This window comes from Schistocerca americana, chromosome 5, assembly GCF_021461395.2.
Source record: "Schistocerca americana isolate TAMUIC-IGC-003095 chromosome 5, iqSchAmer2.1, whole genome shotgun sequence".
NCBI lineage: Eukaryota > Metazoa > Arthropoda > Insecta > Orthoptera > Acrididae > Schistocerca > Schistocerca americana.
Genome location: NC_060123.1, coordinates 308,109,422 through 308,135,951, shown reverse-complemented (window position 1 = coordinate 308,135,951; position 26,530 = coordinate 308,109,422). Strand labels below are relative to the sequence as shown.

The 26,530-nt window shown below is 38.3% G+C and overlaps 1 protein-coding gene across 1 annotated transcript in view; it reads right to left on the bottom strand.

Annotated features, from left to right (window-relative positions):
- LOC124615323 (phosphatidylinositol glycan anchor biosynthesis class U protein) overlaps positions 1–26,530 on the bottom strand; it is a 92,048-nt gene that overhangs the window by 17,995 nt on the left and 47,523 nt on the right. The window contains exons 4-6 of the mRNA XM_047143123.1: positions 14,525–14,780; positions 1,266–1,537; positions 995–1,137 (exon numbers count right to left, since the gene is read on the bottom strand). Of these exons, the coding sequence (XP_046999079.1) occupies positions 995–1,137; positions 1,266–1,537; positions 14,525–14,780 (671 nt within the window). The remainder of the gene's footprint in view (positions 1–994; positions 1,138–1,265; positions 1,538–14,524; positions 14,781–26,530) is intronic.

Genomic DNA, 26,530 nt, shown 5'->3' with positions numbered 1-26,530 from the left:
ACCACCAAGACTCTCCAAAATATCTATGAGTGATTCTTGACAGAACCCTCTCTTACAGATAGAAAACACAGCAGCAAAGCTGAGATCACGCAATAACTTCATATAGAAGCTGAGTGGTAACCTCATGGGGTGCAACAGCTATGACATTGCGACGTGCTGCCTTAGCGCTAGTCTATTCTGTTGCTGAATACTGTGCCCCAGTGTGGTTCAGTAGCACTCGTGAGAAAAACTGACGTGGAGCTAAATGAAGCAATGAGTACAATGACAGGCTGCATCAAATCTACTCCTCTGCACTGGTTACCACCTCTTAGCAACATTGCACCACCAGACCTCCGTAGACAGAATGCCCTCAAGGAATACCAAAAATTACTTAAAATCCTTGAGCTTCCAATGCAGTCTGATGTTCCTGCATTCCGAATGAACAGATTAAAATCTAGGTAGCCATCTGTCCTACTGGCAGAATCGCTATAGGCAGCTACTTTCAGTATCAACAAAAAATGGACAGAAATGTGGAACACTATTGCCCATGAGGAACATCAGACCCTCCAAAGACCTGACAAGACCAGCCAGTATGGAACTAAAGTGGCGTGCCTGCAGAGCATCTGTGCTGGAAACCTCTACCAATGGGGAAGGGCTTAATCTTCTCAGTGTGACTGTGGAAATGAACACCAGACAATCAATCACACTGTAACAAGCTGTAGCAGAAGAGCCTACCCTGGAACGTTGGAAGATTTCTTTGAAGTGACAGAGGCAGCCCTTGAATGGATCGGCAAATTAGATATTAATTTATATTCTTATTTTTAAAACTATAAATTATGAAATTAATATATTTTTGTAAAAATTATAAATTATGAAATTAATATATTTTTGTAAAATTTTTGTAAAACTATGTAATCCACAATTGCTAGTCACTGTTCACATGTAATGCCATACGCTAAACAAATAATACCAAAAACATAATCTTTAATATGTTTTTGCTATCACAAATCCTTACCTGTGCAGTACCAAATGCAAGTGTGACACCGAAATAAAAATTTGCATTTGCTGACCGAGAATATATCCAGAGGTGCCAAAGCACTGGGCCTAGCACTGAAGTAGTTATGAAGAAGCATGCAACAATGAAACCTTGTTGCATATCTGCAATGTAAAAAAAGCTGTTATTCCTCAAATATTTAACTTACAATTTCCAACCATTAATGTGCTAGGTGAAACTACCAAAAATTAAAAAAAAAAAAAAAAAAAAAAAAAAAGAAGTTGTTACTTACGATTGTATAGATGCTTCCACATGGGCAGAAGTGCCAGATAAAATCCTACATCCCCAAGACAGGGGTATGACTTAAATACACTAATAAGAGCGCAAAAGCTTGTAGCTAGCAACATGGGTTCTTCACGAAGCCTTAATGTGAGTGGCAGCATGTACAAAACAGTTGCATTAATTTGGAAAGCAGCTATGAATAGTGGCCGGAAGTGTTCAAACATTTCAGTGAAGAAATACCAAAATAATCCAATATTTGGTTTAAGATCAGGAACAGTTAGTCTGCAATGGAGAAAAGGTAGAATTTATCTCAAATCACATTTGGAAGTTTCACTTTATATAACATCAACAGAACATGCAAATGAAAAGGCTAATAAATTATGGGGCAGAATTCTTGGCCATCACAAATGGTTCAAATGGCTCTGAGCACTATGGGACTTAACATCTGAGATCATCAGTCCCCTAGAACTTAGAACTAATTAAACCTAACTAACCTAAGGACATCACACACATCCATGCCCGAGGCAGGATTCAAACCTGCGACCGTAGCAGTTGCGCGGTTCCAGACTGAAGTGCCTAGAACTGCTTAGCCACTCCGGCCGGCGTTGGCCATCACTTACCTTTTAGAGCTGTAATCAGTAGCATTTCCAATAGGCACATATATAAGAGAAAGAGACATTCTACCTAGCTCTGAAAATGAAGACAATCATCAGAGTGGAAACAGGAGCAGGTTGAGGAAGAACATGTCACTCGGACCTCAAGATGAGAGACAAACACTTGTAGTACAGACAAGGGTAGAAAGAGATCTTTTCCTCCCTAACAGAGGGACTATTAGCTCCAAAAGCTATGTCTTTTACTTTTATGTGTGTCTACTGGCAGAACTACATATTTTTCCTTCTGAAGGCAAGTACTTACCAGCAATCCTGTCTCATAATTTGACCTAGTTTTGCAATAAGGATCCAACCCCCATTATCTGGATTTTTGGATTTATATTGCAAAATGTGCTTGAAGGTGTGTACCATGTTATGCAAAACTGAAACAACTCCTTTTTGTAATGTGCTGCCATCTAGAGAGTGCAGAACCAACTGCCAGCACTAGAATCAAAGGTGCAGTGACTTGCAATACAGAACCAAGTCATGTCTTCATGAGCTGTCTATGTGTAAGTGTTTCTGTTAAAACTGAATTGAACTAACTATTGTGTTTTTGGTTTATGTTATTGATATACACAATATTAAAACACTTCCTTAGGAGAAACCAATGACAATGAACAAGTTATCTAGAGGAAAATACCTGGTCTCTCTGTGTTTACATGACAATGTGAGTTTGCAGGTTGTGGAATAAATAATATTTTTAATACTTTGTGCAGATGTGAAACACAGTATTTTGTAGGTGATATTACTCATAAAGCCTTTCTTGTTATTGCTGTAGGAAGGGAATGTTACAGAACAATTTCTACAGGTCCAAAATGCATCAAGAAAAAGTTAGGTTAGTAGAACATTTTAACTCATTTTTTATAACTGTCATTGATATTGAAATGGGTGATATATTCATGGTACGGCATACTAACAAGGGCCTATTTTTTGTGTATTACAGGAAAAAGATGGAAATATCATACGTGGGTTAAGACAAAGTGTTGTGGATATTAATGGATCTATTGATAAGGAAAATCCTTACAGAACATGATGCAGAAGACAGCTATAGTGTTGATTACAGCAGCAGAGTTGCAAGTTAACATAAAGGGAGGCCCACAAAAGGGAGGGAGAGAAAATTTGGATGTTTGTCAACAAATGGTTCAAATGGCTCTGAGCACTATGGGACTCAACATCTTAGGTCATAAGTCCCCTAGAACTTAGAACTACTTAAACCTAACTAACCTAAGGACATCACACACACCCATGCCCGAGGCAGGATTCGAACCTGTGACCGCAGCAGCCTCGCGGTTCCCGACTGCAGCGCCAGAACCGCACGGCCACTGCGGCCAGCTGTTTGTCAACAGAGTGTCATAAGATCCTAAGAAATAGTAACAACAGATATGTTAATGCTGCAAAGAAATCAGTGGAACCAAAACTGTTTAGAGATTACATCTGTAACTGTTCAAGAAAATGTAGTGGCAAAATAAACATACAGGAGAGGAAACTGCGCTTTGACAATTTTTGGAAAAGTGGAGATTATAATATACAAACTACAGTGTTAGGCAGAATGATTAGGCAACAAAATGGCTCTAAGTAAATGGCTCTAAGCACTATGGGACTTAACATCTGAGGTCATCATTCCCCTAGACTTAGAACTATTTAAACCTAACTAACCTAAGGACATCACACACATCCATGCCCAAGGCACGATTCGAACCTGCGGCCGTAGCAGCAGCGCGGTTCCGGACTGAAGCACCTAGAAAGGCTCGGCCACAGCGGTCGGCCAATGATTAGGCAACATGAAGTCTACCGTCACAGAGGAAATAGAGACAATAATAAACGTAATTATAGTAGGATTTACAGAATTAATGATATCACAGTTCGCAGAGATTTCTTCTGTCAGACACTGCATATTTTGACTAAGAGCGTGAATACAGCAATGGAGAAGAGCAGATCCAAAGATAACAATGCATTATTAAATAAAAGGGGATGTAGTGGAGGTCATAATAAGATTACAGATCAGCAAACACTGGACATTATGCACCATATTAGTAAGTTCTCACTACAGTAGAAACAAATCAGATGCAGAATATGTTGCACGTGATTTAACAATAAGCAAAATGTTTGTGTTATATAAGGAAGACTGTAGTGATACTCTCTTATTTTCCAAGTATAAGGAAGTATTTCAGAAAGAGTTTAATTTAAGAAGGAGGACACTTCAAAAAGACACATGTAGGGTTTGCAACAAATATAAGGCACAATCTGCATCAGCAAATGCTACAGTGGATAAGGCAATGCTCAATGACCAGCATGAAAACCACATATATAGAGAAGAACAAGCTCATAAAATGCTGATAGAAGTTATGATTAGAGCTCATGAGAAAGATCAGATTGAAACATTCACTTATGATCTAGAAATAACATTGCCATCACCATGTGTACCAACAAATATCATCTTTTAAAAAAGACAACTCTGGATGTACAACTGTGGAATTGTAGCACTTCGACAATTTCCGCATAAATTCTAGAACCACTTGGCCTTCCTCCATCTCGAACCCAGGATAATTTAAATAGAAGTGTGAGAGCGACGAATCTGACCTACTGCGCATTGCATGCTTGAGTGTGCAGGTCTAAAAACAGTCACGAGATAAATGTGGATGCGGCGGCCGAACGGCGGCCGACAAATACCTGCTGTACGACCCATAGAGTTTCAGTGTTTGGTGATTGTGATGCTTGTTGAGGACAAATGAAGAAATGGGATTAGACTTTTAAGTAATTCATGTGTTGGACTTGCTAGAAGCAAGACATGTTCATAAATTATGTGGTTGTTAAACCAAAACTATTGTAAATGTATTTAGTCAAGTCTAATGCAAGATGACTTACAAACTTTTGAATATTTATGTGAGAAATGATGAATTTGTTCTTTGTGGCAGTTGAAATATACCAAGACTACACTAAAAGTATTCTGCGAGTTTCCACTTATTTCATAGAGAGAGAGAGAGAGAGAGAGAGAGAGAGAGAGAGTCTGATAAATTCCCTTAACCAGCTTTATTCTTCAGAGAAGTAGTTTTTGAAGATCAAAATGGCTGACTATCCAGAGAAGAAGATCAGCTGTGCATACCAAGTACGTCAACTGATGTGAGAGAGGTATGAAGTTTGCAAACCAGCTCCACATCACTTCTTGTTGTTAAAGCATTAGAGTGTGGCGACCTGTGAAAGGGAATAAAAAAAATTGGAACTTTGAGAAGAAATCAAAGAAGAAGAAGATATGATGTGATGCCACAGCAATCAGATATAACAATACAAGAGAACTGTTTCGTGTAATTTGGTTAAGTCCAAAAATCCAATGGAAAAATTTGTGGATGCAACAACAGGGAAGAACGTTAAAAGAATGGAAAGAAGACCTTGATGTATTGGACTAAGAAGAGATAAGATGAGAATAATTCAACTAAAAAGATCCAGTGGGGGAGTATACAGCTCTTACACACATTGCGGTGATGCTGACGCAGAAACAACATCCCGTCGACAACGAGGTCATTAGAGACGGAGCTCATGCTCGGGTTAGGGAAGGATTGGGAAGGAAATCGGCCGTGCCCTTTCAAAGGAACCATCCCGGCATTTGCCTGAAGCGATTTAGGGAAATCACGAAACAACATCTGACACCACCGCCACCAGTTGCGGTTCACCAGTGTCGATCTGCTTCCACAGCTGGCCACCAACGACGACGTTGACACCAATGTCCGACGCCGAAGGCTTGCTGTTCACCAATGCTGACTTGCCGTCACATCCGCTTATCTACATTGCGAGAGTTTGATGCCGGGTGAGCGTAAAATAGAACTTTGTACCGTAGCAAGAAGTGATACAAACAGTAGAGTGACTTTTATTAGTGTAGTTATTATACTTAGAGTTAATTCATTAAATGATTACTAGATCTAAAACTAATAGGAATATGGATAATACACAGAGAATTGGGGAAACTTTAGAACCAGCCATGGCTATGAAAGTGAGGAAGGAAGTGCCAGACTAGTCTGAATTAGTAAATTTAATCAAAGCCCAGAGTGCAGATTTAGCAGCTTTAAGAAAGGAACTAACTGCTCACTATACTTCTTTAAGAAAGGAACTAAGTGTGACTTTAAATGCCAAACTAGAAGCCCAAAGTTTACAGTTACATGAAACTTTAAATGCTCAAAGTCTTAAATTAGATTCAGTGAATACTCAAATAGTAAATTGGATGTTCAGAATGAAACTTTAGGATTGTTAAGTGCTAAGGTAGATGAACAAAGTAAGGAATTTAGCAATTTATTTGAAGGCATGGGAAATTTGAAGACTGAATTTGATACTTTAACTATTGAAGTAGAAAATTTTAAAATAGATTTGAAAGGAGAAATAACAAGTTCTTTAAACGGTCACATATATCAACTGTTAATCAGACAGAATGATCCACTTCAGGATTTGACAAAGAAGTTAGAATTTGATATTGAAGATAAATGTAATAATGTAGAATCTGAATTTAGTGAAAAGTTAGGATCATTTCAAAATGTATGTAATGTTACATTTGATGCTGTAAAGCAGAGATTACATACTGTAAGAGAAAGTGTTGATAAGCAAGAGAAGTTAATACCAATTGTCCTGTCGCAAATTACGGGTGTGAATACGCGAGTAGATCCTGTAGAAAGAAATTTCAGAGTGAAACTAGCGAACTCCATCATTATAAATATAAATAGTTGGGAGGAACAGGAGAAAAACTTATAAATTGGAAAGTTTCCGAGAGAGTAACATCCGAGAACGTATCTGCTATTTAATCTTCTGAACTTAGTGATACCAAGAGATGTATGGATGACCTGTGGAAAGGATTCAAACTCATCCAGGATAGAGTAGAACATAGAATAACTTCACCTAATGTGGTGTTACCTAGTGAAGTGGTGATTGTTTTGCAATGGGAAAAATGTCCAAAGAAATATAAAGAGAAGTACTGGTCTGCACTTGCTCAAGTGACGTTAATATCAGATCCGTGGGATCCAAGTGGAGTCCTCTGTCCCCCAGGGACGTTAACATTCTGTGTTAACAGGCGGAGAGACGACCATTGGATCCTGAGTTGTTTTCGGTGTTTCTTCTGTAATAAAATTTTCCTGCACCGAATTCCCTTCAAATCTTAAACTATTCTGTAATCTAGTCCTAAAATCTTAAACTATCCTATAATGTTAGTACTTAGAAAACTGGATAAGACTATAAGATAAAGATTGGTTTAAGAGAATCATAGATAAACAGTGACTTCTAGATGAAATAAATGAAATAAGAATATTATGTCTGTGTAGAATATAATATGATGTGATGGTTACACTGTAGTGTACAAATTTCTATTCTGTATAGAATGTTTTATATCTTTTGTGAGATGTGATGTAGACAGGAGGGTTTGTATTGATTTTAAAAGGAGTGGGTAGTGTAGATAAAAGCATGATTTACACCAACAGATAAATCATGACTACCGCATTTACTCGAATCTAAGCCGCACTTTTTTTCCAGTTTTTGTAACCCAAAAACCCGCTTGCGGCTTAGAATCGAGTGCAAAGTAAGCGGAAGTTCTGAAATATGTTGGTGGGTGCCGCCACAACTAACTTATGCCGCCGGGGGGAAGGGGGGGGGGGAGGGGAAGAAATGTGGAAGACGAGCTTTTTTCTCCGCCCCGAATTTCAACCACTGCATTTTCATACATTATCCAACGAAGTGAATACAAATTCCGTATTGTTCATCTTCGAATGTAGCAGCTTTCCAATGTACTACGAAAATCCAACTGGCAAGACTGTTTGCAATGTTTGTCAGTATGGCCAATTCTACATTCTGAATTTTTTCCTACCTGTGAGAAGAGATGGTTGCTAATGGGAACTTTTATGAATTGTGAATCACATGCAGTATTCTCTTCACCATAAGAATAATACGAATATAAACATTTTGCCATGTATTCTTTCGTGTTTGCTGCTATCTCATTTAAATCCTGTCTGCCTAATAAACTACGAAACTAGAGTGAGACAACAGCAAACGCGGAAGTATACACAAATCATGTCATGTTTATATTCGTATTATTCTTACGCCTAATAGTGATACAGTCAGAAATGAAGCACGGCAATTAACTAGATTTTTAAATCTAAGATGACTCTAATTTCTGTGCAGAAAGTAATGTACTAAAGAGGCGTCTGCAAAGATTTTCAAACGGAGAAAAATGTTCGGTAAACTCTCGTTCAGAACATCTATCATATGCAGTTTACTATTTGGTTCTTGTTGATCATTATCAAAGAAAGCAGCAGTGTAAATAACATTGCTTCACTACTGAGACAATTCCTCTCTCTTTTTTTTTTTATTGTAAGCGGCGGTAGCACGCACAAAAGCCAACAACGCCGCGAGTGGCAACAGGTCGTAAACACTCATTATCAGAATGCGACAAACAATACATGACACAGTACAGTAATGCATTTTCAGCTTAGAGTGACGTAAACACCTATAACAAAGAGAACAGCACTTATCAGATCAAAGAAAAATAAGCAATCAATTCAAACCAGACGAAGCACGTGAAAAACGAAGGGTACCCGTATAAAAATGGGCGGAGCGCCTGACGCATAGCAATGGCTACCTGGTAAAACTTAACTGCTAAGCTTACGGCTCGAACCAAACTAGTGTAGCTGTATCGTCATTCATTCGACCTAAATTGTGTCTCATATTACAATGGACCAACTTTGTTTCGATTTGGAGGTGCGGCCTAAAACTTTTCTCTCCCCTTGAATTTCGAGTCTCAAATTTCAGGTGCGGCTTATTTTCGGGAAAATTTTTTTTTCCTTTATTTCGAGTCTCATTTTTCAGGTGCGGCTTAGATTCGAGTGCAGCTTAGATTCGAGTAAATACGGTAACACAAAACACACATCACACCTTTCAAATGACCCTCGCAAACAAGTGTGCCTGATTATTCACCATTTGCCTTTTCCATAGGGTTGCTAAGATTTTCTTCAGGGCCCTCAAAGGTGAAGGTGGGAATGTCCGTTCTGTAGGGAGACGATTTAAACCATACCTCCTACGGTTTCTAACTCTAGTACCAGTGAGGTAGGGATCCTGGGGAAGTGGGGTGGGAAGGGTTTCCTGTCTTTGGGGCTACCTTCTTTCTCTTCTTTGATCTTAGCAACCATTTCTATTTTTTCCTTTCTTACTTCTCTTCTGAGGACCTAAATATTTTTTTCCCTCTTTCCATATTCATATACTTCTATCACAGAAGTCCTTCATAGTCTCCATTGTTTCCAATAACGTAAGAAAGCTGAAGAATCGGACACACAAACACATGCATACACACAAAAAAATATGAATATAGTATCTACCATGACTACAGAAGTTGAAATGTATAGGAGGACTCTAGGGTATTAAATGACGTACTAAGAAGTGAGAGTGAAGTGTAAAATAGATTTTTATTTTACCAGGAAATATTTGATTACAGTGTACATAAAGATGTATACTAGGGCAAAGAACCATGAGGCCTACGCATAAAGGATAAGGAGGGTGTACCCGGCATTTGCTAAGGATATAGAGCAGGCATACCTACATAGAGATAGGACGACCTGTGGCCTGATGAATAGGGATGTTTTATAAAGAGGCGTACCTACCAGAATGGATGGAGGAAATGCACTCACAGGGTCAACCTACATGTAAGGCACAGGTACCGATCCTAGGGGAAAAGGACAGTACTGTGACAGAAGTCACACATTTAATAGGAATTATTCTGGTAACTTTGAATTCTATATACCACTAGCATTATTATGTTTTATCTGAGTTTACAAGTGTCAAAAAGAACCCTTTCATCTGTCCAGAGTCTCCGGACTATAAACTACTATAAATAATGATACTAGTATGTACTAAGGAAAAAATAGTACAATGAATTCGAATAAAGACTCAAGTACTCAAGTGTCATGAACACCTGGAGCTTACGATTGGAAACCAAAGGTTTAGTCTTCACGATTTCTAGATATAAGAAAACGAACTCCAACACTGATTGAAATGTTCACATTTTATAATTAAAGTAAAATGAAAAAAAAATAAGGAATAGCTAAATAATAAGAAAAAGGTTATTCATGGTTATGAAAAGAACAAGGTGAGGGTGTTGTGGTCTTCAGTCCTGAGACTGGTTTGATGCAGCTCTCCATGCTACTCTATCCTGTGCAAGCTTCATCATCTCCCAGTACCTACTGCAGCCTAAATCCTTCTGAATCTGCTTAGTGTATTCATCTCTTGGTCTCCCTCTACGATTTTTACCCTCCACGCTGCCCTCCATTACTAAATTGGTGATCCCTTGATGCCTCAGAACATGTCCTACCAACTGATCACTTCTTCTAGTCAAGTTGTGCCACAAACTTCTCAATTTTATTCAATACCTCCTCATTAGTTATGTGATCTACCCATCTAATCTTCAGCATTCTTCTGTAGCAACACATTTCGAAAGCTTCTATTCTCTTCTTGTCTAAACTATTTATCGTCCACGTTTCACTTCCATACATGGCTACACTCCATACAAATACTTTCAGAAATGACTTCCAGACACTTAAATCTATACTTAATGTTAACAAATTTCTCTTCTTCAGAAACGCTTTCCTTGCCATTGCCACTCTACATTTGATATCCTCTCTGCTGCGACCATCATCAGTTATTTTGCTCCCCAAATAGCAAACTCCTTTGCTACTTTAAGTATCTCATTTCCTAATCTAATTCCTCAGCATCACCCGACTTAATTCGACTACATTCCATTATCCTCATTAACTTTTGTTGATGTTCATTCTATACCCTCCTTTCAAGACACTGTCCATTCCGTTCAATTGCTCTTCCAAGTCCTTTGCTGTTTCTGACAGAATTACAATGTCATCGGTGAACCTCAAAGGTTTTATTTCTTCTCGATGGATTTTAATACCTACTCTGAACTTTTCTTTTGTTTCCTTTACTGCTTGCTCAATATACAGATTGAATAACATCGGGGAGAGGCAACAACCCTATCTCACTCCCTTCCCAACCACTGCTTCCCTTTCATGTCCCTCGACTCATAAATATAACTGCCATCTGGTTTCTGTACAAATTGTAAATAGCCTTTCGCTCCCTGTATTTCACCACTTCCACTTTCAGAATTTGAAAGAGAGTATTCCAGTCAACATTGTCAAAAGCTTCCTTTAAGTCTACAAATTCTAGAAATGTAGGTTTGCCTTTCCTTAATCTTTCTTCTAAGATAAGTTGTAGGGTCACTATTTCCTCACGTGTTCCAACATTTCTACGGAATCCAAACTGACCTTCCCTGAGGTCGGCTTCCACTAGTTCCTCCATTCGTCTGTAAAGAATTCGTGATAGTATTTTGCAGCTGTGACTTATTAAACTGATAGTTTGGTAATTTCCACATCTGTCAACATCTGCTTTCTTTGGGATTGGAATTATTATATTCTTCTTGAAGTCTGAGGGAATTTCACCTGTCTCATACATCTTGCTCACCAGATGGTAGAGTTTTGTCAGAAATGGCTCTCCCAAGGCTGTCAGTAGTTCCAATGGAATGTTGTCTACTCCAGGGGCCTTGTTTCGACTCAGGTCTTTCAGTGCTCTGTCAAACTCTTCACGCAGTATCATATCTCCCATTTCACCTTCATTTACATCCTCTTCCATTTCCGTAATATTGTCCGCAAGTACATTGTCCTTGTATAGACCCTCTATATACTCCTTCCACCTTTCTGCTTTCCCTTCTTTGCTTAGAACTGGGTTTCCATCTGAGGTCTTGATATTCATACAAGTGGTTCTCATTTCTCCAAAGGTCTCTTTAATTTACCCCTAGTGAGATAAGCCTCTACATCCTTACATTTGTCCCCTAGCCATCCCTGCTTAGCCATTTTGCACTTCCTGTCGATATCATTTTTGAGATTTTTGTATTCCTTTTTGCCTGCTTCATTTACTGCATTTTTGTATTTTCTTCTTTCATCAATTAAATTTGTTACCTCTTCTGTTACCCAAGGATTTATACTAGCCCAGGTATACTGTTGAAATATGAATTGTTGTTATATGGGATATAAACGTACATAATGATTGTATACAAAATATCGTGTGTTCGGTCTGAGGGAGGAGGGAATATATAGTGCTTTGAGAATTTCCGTGTAAATTCTAGAACCTCTTGGCCTTTCTCCATCTCGAACCCACAATATTTTAAATAGAAGTGTGAGAGAGACGAATCTGACCTACTGCGCATTGCTTGTTTGTGTGTGTGCAGGTCTAAAAACAGTCACAAGATAAATGTGATGCTGCGGCCGACAAGTACCTGCTGTACGATCCATAGAGTTTCTGCATAAGTGTAGAGAAGAGCCTGTGCTATTCTTTAGTCACTGTGATGATTGTTGAGGACAAACAAAGAAATGAGATTAGCCTTTTAAGTAATTCATGTGTTTGACTTGCTAGAAGCATGACATGTTCATAAATTATGTGGTTGTTAAACCAACGCTATAGTAAATGTATTTAATCGAGTCTAATGCGAGATGGATCGGTTGGCTTACAAACTTTTGAATATTTATGTGAGAAATGATGAATTCGTTCTTTGTGGAAGTTGAAATACACCAAGACTAAACTAAAAGTATTCTGCGAGTAACCACTTATTTCATGAAGAGACACACACACACACACACACACACACACACACACACACACACAGAGAGAGAGAGAGAGAGAGAGAGAGAGAGAGAGAGAGAGAGAGAGAGAGTCTGAAAAATTCCCTTAACCAGCTTCATTCTTCAAAGAAGAGGTTTTTGGAGATCGACGTGGCCGACTACCCAGAGAAGAAAATCGACTGAGCGTACCAAGTAAGTCAACTGACGTGAAAGTGGTGTGAAGTTTGCAAACCAGTTCCACATTGCTTTGTCATCTAAAGCGTTAGAGAATCCACACTGGTAAATGTAATGAAGCACACTACTATTCTTGGATTGAAAACACTACTGGCTATGGGGCTCAAGAAGTTGTCTTCAACACCACATACTGAACAATTTAAATCATGGAGTGAAGGAATTGGTTTTGTGGTCAGATTCATGTGGGGGACAACACCGTAATATAAAAATGGTTTTAATGTTAAAAGCAAGTCTAGAAGAGCATAGTTCTTTGAAGACAATTACACTGAAATAGCTTATCTCATTCTTTTTTGCCTAACTACAGTGACTTTGGCGATAATAGAATGTGCTCTGAAGATGCAGGATAAATTCTATATGCCAGGAGACTACATACGTGTAATGCAAAAGGCAAGGAAAAAGAATCCCCTACAGGTCCACAGGGTGCCAAAACACGACTTTAAAGGAACTGCACAACTTGAATAGAGTATTTTCAATAAGAAACAAGACATACATCAGAACGATGTAAGCTGGCTGCAACTCCATCAGATTAGAATCTTAAAGAGCAAACCTTTCTCTGTATATATGAATACACAATTAGATGAGAATTTTGTTGAAGATGTCAAGAAAAGAAGAACTGGTCACCCAAAGTCTGCAGTAAACTTCTCATCGCTCCCGTTACCGTTGTGGCCAAATAGAAAGCCTATACCACAGCCAAAATCGGACGACATCACGTTCATTACGCATCTCATTCCAAGTGAAGCTACCACATTTTACAGTAGTGTTTCAGTAGATTGTGGTGCTGTGGATGATATTGATGGGGTGCTGGACTTTACCTTGGAATAACAATGGATTCATTGTGCAAAATATATTATTTTCTTGCCATTGCATTGTATTATGTTAATATTGTTTGGTAAATAATTGAAGGTTAATATATTAATACATGCAAACATCACGATAGCCAGGTTTTTCAAGCTCCTGATGCACACTACCCAGTCCCTCAAAATACAACACAAAAGATCCGAGTGCCATTTTAACTTATTGTGGTAAGCAATATGGAACCAACTCCCATTTAGGCTCTTTCCACCAAGGGAAATCTATATTTTATACCTTTCCTTATTTTAAACACTGGTATCTAAAATGTACAGTGTAATAACATTCTCACTTTGTCTATATTGTACTTGTAGAATTTTATTTTTAATGCTTTGCAAAACATGATGTAGTTCAAAACTATAAATTTGGAGTTGATTCCATATTGCATAACTGGGCCCAATTTATCATTACAATATTATGAAAAACATAGATTGCTACCCACCATATAGTGGAGATGTTGAGTCGCAGAAAGGCACAACAAAAAGACTACTAAGTAAGCTTTCGGCAAATAAGTCCTCTCCTGAAGTAAACACATGTGCGCCCGCGCGCGCGCGCGCGCGCGCGCCCACACACACACACACACACACACCTGACAATGTCTCTGTTCAGAGACACTGGTTGTGTGTGTGTGTGTGTGTGTGTGTGTGTGTGTGTGTGTGTGTGTGTGTGTGTACTTTAAAAGGCCTTTTGGCCAAACGCTTACTTGTTTAGCAGTCTTTCTGTTGAGCCTCTATATGAGCCAACATCTTCACTATATGCCGAGCAGAAATCTACCCTTCTCATAACACTGTCATTCCATCCTGGAGTTTCGATTGTTTCAAAACTTATCATTTTATATTATAATATATGAACCCTTCTTACATCTAATAGAAAAGCTTTATCACAAGTAATATACTTACATGAAACCATATACTGAATTAAGAAATAATAAACTTCCAGTAATCTTGTATGACAAGAAAAGTAAACTTCCAACAGCCAGTGAAAACACAACAAATGTGAATATGAAAGACTGTTTCCATGTGTAATGTTTATTTTGTACAGTTGTCTTTGCTTCATTTTTATAAATATAAAGTGCTGCTGGCATCACAAGTATTGCTGGATACAATGACTGAAGAGTGAGTAATGCAACCGAACAACAGGATGCCACCCGCTTTCCTGGAGAACAAAAAGTTTCATTACAGTCAATCAAATCTGAGGCAAAGTGACAGTCACAGAAAATTAACAGAACACTAGGTACATAAGCAGTTTTGGAATTCTCAAATTAATCACTTGTTGCATAAAAACTATAAGTCTCCAGGGGCTGATATGATTTTGTCAGTTGACCATTCTATTTATGTGCATCTAAATAACACTTCTGCCATAAAAGAAACATGTGAGAAATTTTGAACATCTAAAGGATTTTGAAATTCATAAAACTCTTAACAACTAGCCTGGAGCATTGTTTGTAGAAGAAAATGTGTCAAAGATCACTTCAATATCAAACTAACTGAATGATGTTAACTTCAAAGTAAAAGAAATGTGTGTAGGATGCATTTTACTACAATGGATGTCAAGTGATTTCAAACCGATGATAACGGGTTTTAGAAAACTTCAATATGTCGATATCACAAAAATCCATTAACGACCAATTATTATTGTTGTTGTTGTTGTTGTTGTTGTTGTTGTGGTCTTCAGTCCTGAGACTGGTTTAATGCAGCTCTCCATGCTACTCTATCCTGTGCAAGCTTCTTCATCTCCCAGTACCTACTGCAGCCTACATCCTTCTGGATCTGCTTAGTGTATTCATCTCTTGGTCTCCCTCTACGATTTTTACCCTCCACGCTGCCCTCCATTACTAAATTGGTGATCCCTTGATGCCTCAGAACATGTCCTACCAACCGATCACTTCTTCTAGTCAAGTTGTGCCACAAACTCCTCAGTTCTATTCAATACCTCCTCATTAGTTATGTGATCTACCGATCTAATCTTCAGCATTCTTCTGTAGCAACACATTTCGAAAGCTTCTATTCTCTTCTTGTCTAAACTATTTATCGTCCACGTTTCACTTCCATGCATGGCTACACTCCATACAAATACTTTCAGAAATGACTTCCAGACACTTAAATCTATACTCAATGTTAACAAATTTCTCTTCTTCAGAAACGCTTTCCTTGCCATTGCCAGTCTACATTTTATATCCTCTCTGCTGCGACCATCATCAGTTATTTTGCTCCCCAAATAGCAAAACTCCTTTACTACCTTTAGTGTCTCATTTCCTAATCTAATTCCCTCAGCATCACCCGACTTAATTCGACTACATTCCATTATCCTCATTAACTTTTGTTGATGTTCATTCTATACCCTCCTTTCAAGACACTGTCCATTCCGTTCAATTGCTCTTCCAAGTCCTTTGCTGTTTCTGACAGAATTACAATGTCATCGGTGAACCTCAAAGGTTTTATTTCTTCTCCATGGATTTTAATACCTACTCTGAACTTTTCTTTTGTTTCCTTTACTGCTTGCTCAATATACAGATTGAATAACATCGGGGAGAGGCAACAACCCTATCTCACTCCCTTACCAACCACTGCTTCCCTTTCATGTCCCTCGACTCTTTATAACTGCCATCTGGTTTCTGTACAAATTGTAAATAGCCTTTCGCTCCCTGTATTTCACCACTTCCACTTTCAGAATTTGAAAGAGAGTATTCCAGTCAACATTGTCAAAAGCTTTCTCTAAGTCTACAAATGCTAGAAACGTAGGTTTGCCTTTCCTTAATCTATTTTCTAAGATAAGTCGTAGGGGCAGTATAGCCTCACGTGTTCCAATATTTCTACGGAATCCAAACTGATCTTCCCTGAGGTCAGCTTCTACCAGTTTTTCCATTCGTCTGCAAAAAATTCGCGTTAGTATTTTGCAGCTGTGACTTATTAAACTGATAGTTCGGTAATTTTCACATCTGTCAACATCTGCTTTCTTTGGATTGGAATTATTACATTCTTCTTGAAGTCTGAGGGAATTTCGCCTGTCTCATACATCTTGCGCACCAGATGGTAAAGTTTTGTCAGGACTGGCTCTCCCAAGGCTGTCAGTAGTTCTAATGGAATGTTGTCTATTCCCGGGGCCTTGTTTCGACTCAGGTCTTTCACTGCTCTGTCAAACTCTTCACACAGTATCATATCTCCCATTTCACCTTCACCTACCTCCTCTTCCATTTCCATAATATTGCCCTCAAGAACATCGCCCTTGTATGGACCCTCTATATACTCCTTCCACCTTTCTGCTTTCCCTTCTTTTGCTTAGAACTGGGTTTCCATCTGAGCTCTTGATATTCATGCAAGTGGTTTTCTCTTTTCTCCAAAGGTCTCTTTAATTTTCCTGTAGGCAGTATCTATCTAACCCCTCGTGAGATAAGCCTCTACATCCTTACATTTGTCTTCTAGCCATCCCTGCTTAGCCAAATTGCACTTCCTGTCCATCTCATTTTTGAGACGTTGGTATTCCTTTTTGCCTGCTTCACTTACTGCATTTTTGTATTTTCTCCTTTCATCAGTTAAATTCAGTATTTCTTCTGTTACCCAAGGATTTCTACTAGCCCTCGTCTTTTTACCGACTTGATCGTCTGCTGTCTTCACTACTTCATCCCTCAGAGCTACCCATTCTTCTTCTACTGTATTTCTTTCCCCCATTCCTGTCAATTGCTCCCTTATGCTCTCCCTAAAACTCTGTACTACCTCTGGTTCTTTCAGTTTATCCAGGTCCCATTTCCTTTATCTCCCACCTTTTTGCAGTTTCTTCAGTTTTAATCTATAGTTCATAACCAACAGATTGTGGTCAGAGTCCACATCTGCCCCTGGAAGTGTCTTACAATTTAAAACCTGGTTCCTAAATCTCTGTCTTACCATTATATAATCTATCTGAAACCTTCTAATATCTCCAGGGTTCTTCCATTTATACAACCTTCTTTCATGATTCTTGAACCAAGTGTTAGCTATGCTTAAGTTATGCTCTGTGCAAAATTCTACCAGGCGGCTTCCTCTTTCATATCTTAGCCCCAATCCATATTCACCTACTATGTTTCCTTCTCTTCCTTTTCCTACCGTCGAATTCCAGTCACCCATGACTATTAAATTTTAGTCTCCCTTCACTATCTGAATAATTTATTTTATTTCGTCATACATTTCTTCAATTTTTTCATCATCTGCAGAGCTAGTTGGCATATAAACTTGTACTACTGTAGTAGGCGTGGGCATCGTGTCTATCTTGGCCACAATAATGCGTTCACTATGCTGTTTGTAGTAGTTTACCCGCATTCCTACTTTTTTATTCATTATTAAACCCTATTTGATTTTGTATTTATAACCCTGTATTCACCTGACCAGAAGTCTTGTTCCTCCTGCCACCGAACTTCACTAATTCCCACTATGTCTAACTTTAACCTATCCATTTCCCTTTTTAAATTTTCTAACCTACCTGCCCGATTAAGGGATCTGACATTCCACGCTCCGATCCGTAGAATGCAAGTTTTCTTTCTCCTGATAACAACGTCCTCCTGAGGAGTCCCTGCCTGGAGATGCGAATGGGGGACTATTTTACCTCCGGAATATTTTACCCTAGAGGACGCCATCATCATTTAATCATACAGTAAAGCTTCATGCCCTCGGGAAGAATTACAGCTGTAGTTTCCCCTTGCTTTCAACCATTCACAGTACCAGCACAGCAAGGCCGTTTTGGTTAGTGTTACACGGCCAGATCAGTCAATCATCCAGACTGTTGCCCCTGCAACTACTGAAAAGGCTGCTGCCCCTCTTCAGGAACTACAAGTTTGTCTGGTCTCTCAACAGATACCCCTCCATTGTGGTTGCACCTACGGTACGGCTGTCTGTATTGTTGAGGCACACAAGCCTCCCCACCAACGGCAAGGTCCATGGTTCATGGGGGAGGGGGGGAACTAATTACTATAGGAAGTAAAATATGATGCACAGGGAAATTCAAGCTTCAATGATGCAGCCCTTCAAGCAAATGGGACAGGCAACTGCAATAACCACACTACATTCCCTGAGGTACAATATGTTTAAATGCAACAAATGTGAGCACGTAGCAAAGAATTGTTGCAGTAAAAGCAAGTGGAAACTCTTTCTACCAAAGTTATAAATTATTCTCAACAATGACATCATTGGATGAAGCTATACACAAAAACTTGTAAACTTGTATGTAGACTCAGGTGCAGCAACACATATATACATCAAAGCACCCATGGGCTCAGTTAACAAGTATTCTTGGCTAATGACGAGAACTTAACTGTATAAAAAAACATGTCTTACACATTCTGAAGCACTAGCAAACACAAAAAAGACAAATACCAGGAGAAGAGATATAAATATAAATTTACTTTCTGTACTCAGAACAATGGAACAGCCCACTAGTCATTTTTGATGATAGAGGCTGTAGCATCTGTGGTACAGAGCAAACATTGATAGCCATAGCATCATTAATCAACAGAATTTATAAACTGGATCAACCATGTGATCACACTGTTGCATGTAAGTCTGCAACCTTTCATAAAATATCTATGACATAGAACATTTAGCAACCTCACGTTCAGACATGATGGAATTATATGAAAAGCATTCGTGGTGATTTTTATTATGTGGGCATTATGTCGTGGTCCATGGCAGGTTTCTGTGTCTGATCTATCATATCCTAATGCTGGAGACATCATGGAGACATCATTGGAGGCTATAAAGATTCAGATAGTAGTACCAATGTTAAAGAATTTCAACAGGCTTGCTGAAATTGTTTACACTTGATACTGTTATCTGAGTCTTTAAAGCCTCTGGTGATGTCTCCAGCATTACCAGATGGAAGCTGGGCACACAAACAGGCCTTGGACCATGGCCTAATGCACTTATAACAAAAATCACCAAGGTCCAAATACTAGCCGTCAAAGCCTGCATCACTTTACAAAAATGCTTTATCTTGGAATTCACACAAAAAGGATCTGCTGATAAGCCTTGGGTTACATACCTATATAAACCAAGCAAACTAGACTTTCCTTCTCACATATAACTCCTAAGAGCTGATATGGTTTTCAAATTAGTATGCTTAGATTTATGTGGCCCAATGCAAACTATATCAATCCGAGATTGAGGATCTTTTTGAGATTTTTTTTACACATTCTAATCATTAAATTTGAAGATGAGATTATTCACAATTTTAAAAAGCATGTGGAGAATCTGACAGGTGAAAGAATTAGCATCTTACATATGGGATCATAAACAAGAGACGGAAAAAATTCATAAAGATTGAAGAAGCTGAACATCATTTCACAGGTCCAGAAATTGAGTAGCTGAAATATACAATAAAATACAGGAAAGGTAACCATTCATCTGCAGCAGTCTGGTGTGTGGTGCATAGACACACACAACAGAAACAGCTTTTATAAAAGCTTTTGACTTCTTGTTCTTTCTCTAGCAAAATCAATCGCACATATTCACAAACACCCAAATGTAGACATCCATGGCTGTAGTGAGCCTGACTGTTGATTATCAATTATTGGAAGTAGTTGCCTGTTGTGTAATGGTGGGGAAGTGGTAGGAAAACATGCGTGAGGTGCGGAAGGGTAGTGGCATAGAGTGAGAGGGCCTTTTGAAAGATAACTCAGCAGCTGCACAACAAGACGAAAGGTGTTCAGAGGGTAGAGCATGTAAGAGGTGGAGAGAGAGAGAGAGAGAGAGAGAGAGAGAGAGAGAGAATTCTCAAGTAATGTGAGGCAATGGGAAATAGGTTACAGAAGGTTTGGCGAGTGGGACGGCAAGAGCGTAGAATATGCTGGAAAGAGAATTCCCACCTGTGTAACACTTCCAGCATTAGTTTCTCTGAATTACAACAGAATGGCTTGCCGTGGCCACAGGTGTGTACATTTAGGTGTCTATGTGGTTTGGGAGTGAATGTGTGTGCTAGAGAAAGAGCAAGAGCTGATGAAAAGCTTGTGTAAATACTGCTTTCTGTTGCACGTATCTATGCACTACATGTCCCTCACCACACCACATTGGTAGCCTTTCCTTTATTCTACATATTATTCCAAGCAGGAAATTACATTGTTGTTATGAAAGATATAATACACTGATAGTGGAAATGTGAGATGTCTGATCTGATGTGAAATTATCTATGAATTTTTGGGAAGAAGCAGTCTTCCCTACAACTTATCTTACTAACAGATTCCCTTAGAAAACTCTGAACAGCATTACACAAGAGGATGCCTCATGGAAGAAATCAGACCTTTGACTTCTGAGATTATTTGGTAGCAAGACGTACAATCATGTGTAAAAAGAGCCAATATTCATAAAGGGGACAAAAAAACACAACAAGTGTGAACTTGTCATAAGCTGCATAGAAAGCAAGGCATATCATACGTCCCATCCTATTCAACAAAGCTCTGAATGTAATTTCCAAAAAAGAAACAGTTCAAAAAAGTAATAAGCCAGACACCCCTGCTCTTTTCTAAACACATACCGAATATTTATTTTAGTTGCAGACAAGGAGGAGACTTGATTAAATCAAACAGGATCAGAAGAAACTGAGTCAGAACTAAAGAACAACACATTGGATATAACAGCACCTCACAAGAATCAGGCTCAGTCAAAATGAAAGGTGATCCTGAACCATCTTAACAAATCTGAGTACTCAGAAGATCTCCCCAAGTACCAAGACTAAAGAAGATGTACGATCGTGTGCTCTATTACACTACAGCTTCACAATAATCATCAGAACCATCAACTTTGGAAGAACTGTTGCAATCCAAAGACTTGCAGAAATAGCCTCATGCAATTCAAGAAGAATTAAAGCAAATCAAACCTGGCAATCAGTGAAATGAAAAAATTCAGTTCATTCAAGTGTTTATTTAGTGAAATATGACTTGGACATTGATTGGTTCAACTTTTTGGAAGGTGACTTTAATGAAAAAAAATATGTTAAAAGTTCCCGTGGTTGATTATGTGATGAAAGCAAAACAATATAAAAGCACTAAAAGACTTCAGAAAGCAGTCTATGATCTTTAACAGTAGCTGTTGGTACACCAAACTTGATAATGCTCTACTAAATTTAAATTTCAACAGTTCCACAGCAGACCAGCGTTTTTCAGAAAAATAAAGAAAGAGACATATTCAATGCCACTGTTTACATAGATGACTTTGTTTTTTTAGGAAAAACCTGCATCAAAAAACTGATTTCAAAGATAAACTAAGAAAACAATTAAAATAAAAGAACTTTGGAGACAAGGGTTCTGAGTAATGAGATAAAACATGCGTGGGCTCTAATGGCTGAATCAGACCCATTACAGAAATCTCGAATTTTAGAAAAATATAACATGCAACACTGCATTCTTATATCCATACTGCTAGACAACCATCTACATCTACACTCTGAAAACCACTTACAGGTGAATAGCAGAGAGGACGTCCTATTGTACCAGTTATTTGGGTTTCTTCCTGTTCCATTCACATATGCAGTGTGAGAAGGAAGATTGTTTGAATGCCTCTGTGTGTGTGTGTGTGTGTGTGTGTGTGTGTGTGTGTGTGTGTGTGTGTGCAGTATTAGTCTAATCTTGTCCTGACAACCCCTATGGGAGCAATACGTATGGAGTTGTTTTATATTCCCAGAGTCACCATTCAAAGCAGATTCTTGAAGCTTTGTTAACAGACTTTCGCGCGATAGTTTACGCATAATTCAAGAGTCTTCTTGTCCAGTTCCTTCAGTGTCTCTGTGATACTCTCCCATGGATAAAAAACCTGTGTCCATTCATGGGCCCTTCACTATACATGTTCAATATCCCCCGTTAGTCCTATTCGATACAGGTCCCTAACACTTGAGCAATATTCCAGAATAGATTGCACGAGTGACTTGTAAGCAATCTTCTTTGTAGACTGATTGCATTTCCCCAGTATTCAACCACTACACCAAAGTCTACCACCTGTTTTACCCACGACTGAGCCTATGTGATCATTTCATTTCATATCCCTATAAAGTGTTACACCCAGATGTTTGTATGAGTTGGCTGATTCAAACAGTGACTCACTGATTTTATAGTTATAGGAAACTATGTTTTTTTTTTTCATTTTGTGAAGTGCACAATTTTAAATTTCTGAACATTTAAACCAAGTTGCCAATCTTTGCACCACTTTGAAATCCTACCAACAGCTGGCTGAATATTTATGCAGCTTCTTTCAGGCAGTATTTCATCATAGATAACTGCACCATCTGTAAAAAGTGAGGTTACTATTAACATTGTCTACAAGATACTTGACACACAACATGAACAGCAAGCAGCCAAACACACTTCCCTGGGGCACACTTGAAGTTATTTCTACATCTGAAAATGACTCTCCATTCAAGATGTCATGTGAGAAATGTGTGAGTTGGGTCGCACATGATCAAGGTTTTCAGAATACAAGCTGGTTGGCAATGAGAAGGTTATTCTGTTCAAGATATCTCATAATGTTTGAGCTTAGAATATGTTCTAAGATTTTACAACCAATCAATGTCCAGGATATCGGATGGTAGGTTTGTAGATCACTTCTATTATCCTTCTTGTAGATGGGAGTAACCTGTGAGTTTTTCCAAGAAACAGGCACAGTTTTTTATTCAAGGGATCGATCACAGATTATAGTTATAAGAAGGGCTAACTCAGCCACAAATTCAGCAAAAAATCTGATAGGGTTTCCATTGGGCCCTAGAGCTTTCTTCAATTTTAACAATTTTAGCTGTTTCTCAACATCACTGACACTAATACTTATTTCATTCATCATTTCGGTGGCACAGGGATTAAATTGGGAAAATCCTCCTTGGTTTTTCTTTGTTAAAGAACTTCTGAAAATGGAGTTAAGCATTCTGCTTTTGCTTTGCTACCCTGATTTTCACCTTCTGTATCATTCACTAGGGACTCGACACTAACAATGGTGTCACTAACAGCCTTTACATACAACCAGAATTTCTTTGGGTTCTGTGAAATACCATTTGACAATATTGTGCTATGTTAGTCATTGAAAGTATCACACACTGCTCTCTATCTACAGCCTTATTCTCTGTTTTCCACCTACTATGCAGTAATCTCTGTTTCCTTAGATGTTTCCTTACCATGACTGTATACCATGGAGGTACTAACTCATGAAATAGTTCAAAGACAAAGGGGTGCAATGAAGAATGTCCATTTTGAGAGGCAGTAGTCAATCCTAATGGTGCACAAATGAATAGAAGACCAGACTTTGTGTACAAAATTGGAATGGTGGGCTTATAACACTCCAGGAATAACTCACTGGCACGCAATAAAAAGAATCATGTGACATCAGAGGTAATTAAAGATTTCGAACTACATTTTCCTAAATTACAAGGATCACGACATAAGAACAAAGTGTTGCTGACTGAACTGTAAGCACTGAAGATAGAAAATCGATCACTAGTTTCTTATTTAACCCAAAAAGAGTAAGGTGCTGCTGAGTGCAGCAGGAAGCACCACATTAAATGCAATAGCATCTGTCTCTCCCAACAAAGCTTTGACAGGATTATAAACAATTGCCCGTTTTCCTTTGCTGTTTATATTCTTCCTCCACACTTCGTCCACGTAGCACATGCCACATGCTACACTCTCATTTTTGGAATGTCCATTGTAGAGTTCCAGGCATTATAGAAGGACTCTGAAAATCTGACACAAAACTTTAGGGAAAATCTTCCCATTTTTCACTGTAACATATTGAAAAAAAAAAAAAACACGGACAACAATCATTCCCACTGAAGATAGGAAATGCACAAGGGAAATCTTTTACGCGGTTGTTTAATACCAGTAACGTAATGAGGTTGAAACCACAGTTGTTTATCCAATGAGTAGCATCAATATATACACATTCATTTCCACACTTCAATATTTCACCTTGTGTAGTGCTTATTATCACTAAAACAATATCTGAACATTTTAATTGTGGATGGAGTTAACTTATTGTATCTTGTTGTTTCTAGAATAACATTCATGGACTGTCACTGGAGTTTATTTCTTATACCCATACCTGAACACATCCCATCAGTCTCATTTCTGACGAAGGTGGAGCACATAGTGTCTCACTGATCAATGTCATAAAAACCCTTTCCAACTGCAAATAAATCCCCGATTCCTGAATTTTGTCCAGAACAATTTAAAATGGAATTTTATTTGATGTATCTGCAGCTATATTCTCCTCCTATTTCCTAATAAACTGTAATGACTAAACTCGATTTTATGTGCAACGTGAGTCAAGATAAATTTTACTAGGCATGTTCCATCTTCCGCTTGATGTACTATTACCCTTGCTGGATACACTGTTGAGATTTTATTGCTGGCTTACAGCTTTAAATGCCTGACAGATTTATCTCTAGAGCTAAAACAGCTTGAACTACACTATAAATAATAAGATCTTACGTATCTATGAACAGCAACTTTAAATGCACTGCTCTTGATATACAATGGATATGTGGACTTCATTGTTTAGTGCTTCCAGCTCTAAAGGTAGTCCAATGTTGAGAAATTCAGTTCTTTGCACTTTACCTGTATTTCATGTGCCAGTCCTAAATGTTCTGATATAACACTTTTATGTGGATGTTCCATGATTACAGAGACGGCATTTTAGCAATTGGTTTTCATCAGCTCCCTCAACTTCACTGATGGTTTACCAGATTGTTTTCACAATTACAATTTTTGTCGCGTGTAAGACATTGGGGGATTTAAGTTTGTCAGTTTCTTATAAGAATTGTCATAACGTTCAGCTTTCCTGCATGACATTGTGTCTCAAAGTTTTGTTATAGATATACACCTGTCCACACTCTCAATACTTAAACTGCTCATTTGCAGTTATGCTGGAACACGTAAGTAACTTATGAACATTGCAATGAAAATGAACACACTATGCACGGATTACAATAAGCATGTCACAAGTCCCCCCACCAACCACTAAGTACTTGATTTCTAGCTGCAAACAGTTAAATTCGAAATAAAGCTACACTTTCCCTCTTGTCACAAAGGTCGAGCGCAAAAAGTAGTCATTAGATGGTGAATCAGGTGGATGTAGACAGTGAGACAATAACGTGTTGTTGACATGCTGTGCGGCAGCTGGCAGTATTGTGATGAAGAACGATAAAATAAATTTAATCACTTTTCTTAATTTCATTGATGACTTGTGGCAAACAAATTGTTTTATACCACTTAGTGTTAAATGTCTATGACCCTCTAAAAAAATTTTCACATGTCCTGCATAATCAAAGAAGCAAGTGATCATTTTCTTGGAGATGATTCACCAATGAACCACTTCTGTTAGTTTTGATTCGCCTTTGAACACACAAAAAGCCAACAGCTGTCTAGTTTCCAGCTAATATCAATATAATCAAGTTTCATCTCATGTTACAATGTTGTGTATGGCTTTTGCATTTTAACAGTTGAATGTTTCGATAATTTATTACGCCAGTTGACAAGTCTGTTTTTGAGCTTTGCTCAAATTTTCTGGAATTCTTGGTAAATCACTTGTTGACCTCCTTCAATTACCAAACGAAACTATATGGTTCCAGAGAACTTTTTGTATTTCAAATATCTATGACGTATATATGCAAAATGAAGTGGCAAATGAAAATCTGTACCAAGGCCGGCCCTGGTACAAAATTTTCATCTGTTGCTCTCCAATTATGTTCCACACAGCATTTTCTTTTTAACAACAATCAATTTTAGTTGACTTCAGGAAATTTGTCACTGTCACAAACATAATCACAACAAAGTTCTGCAAACCAACTATAATTAATCTTTTCTGAAAGTGAATGATTATCACATATTGTATGTGGTGATTTGAGGATTGTTGTTGAAATAGGCCTTCATGTTGTTGTTGTTGTTGTGGTCTTCAGTCCTGAGACTGATT